General features: G+C 43.0%; 1 protein-coding gene across 1 annotated transcript; it reads left to right on the forward strand.

Moving 5' to 3' along the window:
• The first annotated feature begins 1,827 nt into the window (after nucleotides 1-1,827).
• Nucleotides 1,828-3,356, forward strand: LOC147895377 (protein ASPARTIC PROTEASE IN GUARD CELL 2-like). The gene is made up of 2 exons (XM_087383463.1): nucleotides 1,828-2,683; nucleotides 2,803-3,356. The coding sequence occupies exons 1-2, from the start codon at nucleotides 1,828-1,830 to the stop codon at nucleotides 3,354-3,356; spliced, it is 1,410 nt and encodes a 469-aa protein (XP_087239589.1).
• The last annotated feature ends 391 nt before the right edge of the window (nucleotides 3,357-3,747 follow it).

A 3,747-nucleotide genomic window follows, 5' to 3' on the forward strand; every position in this document is an offset into this window, starting at 1 on the left:
CATGTAGCATGGATGATTTTTTCAAGTTAGTTTTGTTAAGAAGCTAAAAATTAATATCAGTATTGAAAGTTTGTATGCCCTAATAAAAGAACACGTTTGAAATATTGGCTAGGATTTTAAACTTTTATCTAAAAAAATTTAAAGTTTCGCTAAGGTTTACATTTTTTACTTTAAAATTCAATAGATTATGTATAAAATTGTACTACATTCTATCAATATTGTGAAACTTAAAAAATGTGCTTAATAAACTTTCACAAAGATTTTATATTAATATATAAGCATAGCTTCTATAAAAACATCCATGCCGTGTAGATTGTAAAAGTGAGGCGGCATGTGCCTCAACCCAATTGTGTGCGCACGCGACATCTACCAATTACCTTTTGCAAAGGGATTTGAACCTAGTTCCCTTAACAAGCCTGATACCTTACCAAGTGAACTAGCTATCTTTGGTTGTTTGGTGATTGTGTCTTGTATTTTTATATCATTAATATCTTAAACTGTCCGTCCTTTGTGAAAGTAAGCATGGATGACGATGTTAGATGAGATTTCCATGCGTGACGTGACGATGGAATAGCCCAAAGTTGAGGAGGTTATCATGAGAACGACTCTCTGAACTTTGGCAATGTAGCTCTTGTGGCTTTAATGCCCGGAATTTTAGGTCATGATGAACGGATTTGATGTCGCTACCAATTACCTTTTGCAAAGGGATTTGAACCTAGTTCCCCTAACAAGCCTGATACCTTACCAAGTGAACTAGCTATCTTTGGTTGTTTGGTGATTGTGTCTTGTATTTTTATATCATTAATATCTTAAACTGTCCGTCCTTTGTGAAAGTAAGCATGGATGACGATGTTAGAGGAGATTTCCATGCGTGACGTGACGATGGAATAGCCCAAAGTTGAGGAGGTTATCGTGAGAACGACTCTCTGAACTTTGGCAATGTAGCTCTTGTGGCTTTAATGCCCGAAATTTTAGGTCATGATGAACGGATTTGATTGAAGGAGGTACTTGGCTACAATGTTTTGAAAACTTCACGCCTAACGTCACCAAAATCCATGAAGTTAGCCGTGAAAATCGAATGCTCCCTCACAACCAAAGTTGAAGTCGAATTTCATGGACAAGCTCTATAAATTGCCATCCCATAGAAATAGGGGCTTGAAAACCTTCACTTGGGAATGCCCTCTTGATAATCTCCTCAAACTGGCAGACAGCCTCTGGGGATTCTGTGTCTAACAAAGAAGTGTTCAAATGGCATATTAAGGGAAGGCCTTGGGAATATTCATGTTGCACAACGAGGGTGCTTTGAATATGACCCTTCACTTCCTCACATTAATCGCCTCAATTGTTAGCATGAGCTTTCTTTGAGGGATATCCTCGAAGGGTTGAGATCAAGATGCTCTCAATTGGTTTTAATATGTGCAGTGGAGAGGGTGCTAACTTAACATTTTAAAATCACTTAAACCTCCTATGAGGATCAAGATGCTCTCAATTGGTTTTAGCCGAGAGGATGCTAACAACAACAAGATAAGCGACCTGTGTCAAGGTGACAACAACAAGATGAGCGACCAAAACCATGGCACCGAGGAGGGATGTGCGATAGAATATTCTGGGCAGTAAACGATGAGAATGTAGGCAAGGTTTCAAAGCCTCAATAATTAAAAAGCTTCTTCTTGCAATGTACTCAACGAGGCAAGGTTTCCAAGCCTCCCTTGTATAAATAATTTAGATGCACATTGATTATACAGGTGCTATCATCTTACTTTGCACGTTACAGCCAATATGTGTAGCAGCAGCTTCTTCTTCGTTTTCTTTTTGCAGCTGGCTTATATGGCGGTTGCAGCCGCTACCACAGCTTTTCCTGACCTTTCTCCTAGCCCATCAATGAACCCACATCAGCCACCCCGCATCACCGTCAGCCATATCTTCGATCCACATTCCCCATTTCGCCCACCTAACTGCGACGATGCTTGCATCTCGCAGCATCGATTTGACCGGCTGGCCAGCCGCTTCAATCGAACTCAAACCACCGAATTTCCAGACAAAGCGATTCCATACATCCCTTGGGGCCCCGTCACCACGGGTCAATTCCGAGGGGGATCGGTTTCCGAGTACTACGTTGAGCTGGGCATCGGTTCAGCTCCGGGGACGGGGCTCGTTCAACCCATCTTCATGCTCGTGGATACCGGCAGCGACTTGCCATGGATTCAGTGCAAACCTTGCAATCCCTGCTACACGCAGTCCCTCCCTATATACGATTCGGTTCAGTCCACCACCTTCTCTGCCCAAGCTCAGGGCGATGCTTACTGCGATCAGGTGCAACAAGAGGATATCGGACGGGGTTCAGACGCTCAGAGCTGCAGTTACCTTATCGAATATGGTGACGGAACACGATCCTTCGGATACATTTCCAGCGAGAAGTTCACTTTCTGGGATGCTTCTCGACAGCCGCCAAATACTCCGATGTTCATCAATCCCCTGTCGTTTGGCTGCGGGGTGGCGAACCAGGCTGGTTTTGCCACCGTGACCTCAGGAATCCTTGGCTTAGGGTATGGAAGAGGCTTGTCCTGGCCAGAGCAATTATTTACAGGCCTGCAAGTCACCCCTGCTTTTTCTTTCTGCCTTGCTTCCATTGGCTCCAACCCATATTCCGGTGCTCTTTTTTTTGGAGACAATTCTTTCCCACGTAAAACTTCAGACAATCATCTGTTCTGCTCTTCTCATTTACAGTCGTAACGTGTATTGTCTTGCATCCCTCGCCTTGCAGTACGTTGAGCTAACATTGCAGCTGGCATTTTTGTGCAGCGGCCCCTTATTATGAAACGGACTTGCTACAAGAAGGACAGAATGTGTTTTATTATGTAGAGGTTATTGATTTTATAGTAAGCGGTCAAAATGTGAACATCCCAAATGGAGTGTTTGACGTCAATACAACTGATCTCACAGGCGGGGTGATTATAGACTCGGGCGACATGTTGTCAATCATCACCACGAATGCATACATTCCGTTCCGAAATGCATGGAGGGGAGCAATGCTACCAATTCTGGGACCTCCTGACGGGGTCGGGTCTCCTGGGCCGCATGGGCTGGACACATGCTGGAGCTATCCAACAGATCTGGCTTTGCCAGCCATGTCTTTTGAATTCGCGGATGGGAATATATACACGTTGAGTACAGCCGGCAGTGGCCTCGTATACTATTCTCAAAGTGGTCTTCGTCGAATGTGTTGGCCGTTCGTTGAGAAACAACCTGGAGTTACATTTGCTGATTTTGTTATCGGTGCTGTTAGTTTACACAATAACTGGGTCGCCTTTGACAATGAACATGAAACCTTTAGCTGGAAATATAACCAGTGTTGAAGGCCATCATGGGTCTATAAAGTACAAAGCACACTTAAGATCTAGTTTCGTAAGGTCTCAAGGTTGCAACCTTAGTTGCCTTTTATTTCGAGGAATAAAATTTTAGGTTGTATTTGTAAGTTTCAATATTTGAATGCTTTTCAGAGATTTTCAAATTGAATCTCTCCTAAGCCTTTGCATTACTTTTAGTTGGAAAAAATGTTCCCTTTCTCTCTCTCTCTCTATATATATATATGTGTGTGTGTGTGTGTGTGGATTTGGGTGCACAACTTGCAAACATAATCAGTGCCAACATCCTCCACATATCCTGATGGCTACATCATGTACACCTCTTCTTATAAATCACCATGCAAGAAGGCATCCTTTACATCCATTAATTCATGTAAATCCC

The sequence above is a fragment of the Dipteris shenzhenensis genome, chromosome 13 (genome assembly GCF_047967505.1).
Source record: "Dipteris shenzhenensis isolate YYH24624 ecotype China chromosome 13, Dip_SZ_1.0, whole genome shotgun sequence".
NCBI classification, from domain to species: Eukaryota; Viridiplantae; Streptophyta; class Polypodiopsida; order Gleicheniales; family Dipteridaceae; genus Dipteris; species Dipteris shenzhenensis.

Bases quoted from the DNA above. Each gene is read 5' to 3' on its own strand.
- LOC147895377 (XM_087383463.1), top strand. From the start codon at position 1,828: ATGGCGGTTGCAGCCGCTACCACAGCTTTTCCTGACCTTTCTCCTAGC. The intron at 2,684-2,802 runs GTAAAACTTCAG...ATTTTTGTGCAG, and splicing joins TGGAGACAATTCTTTCCCAC to CGGCCCCTTATTATGAAACG.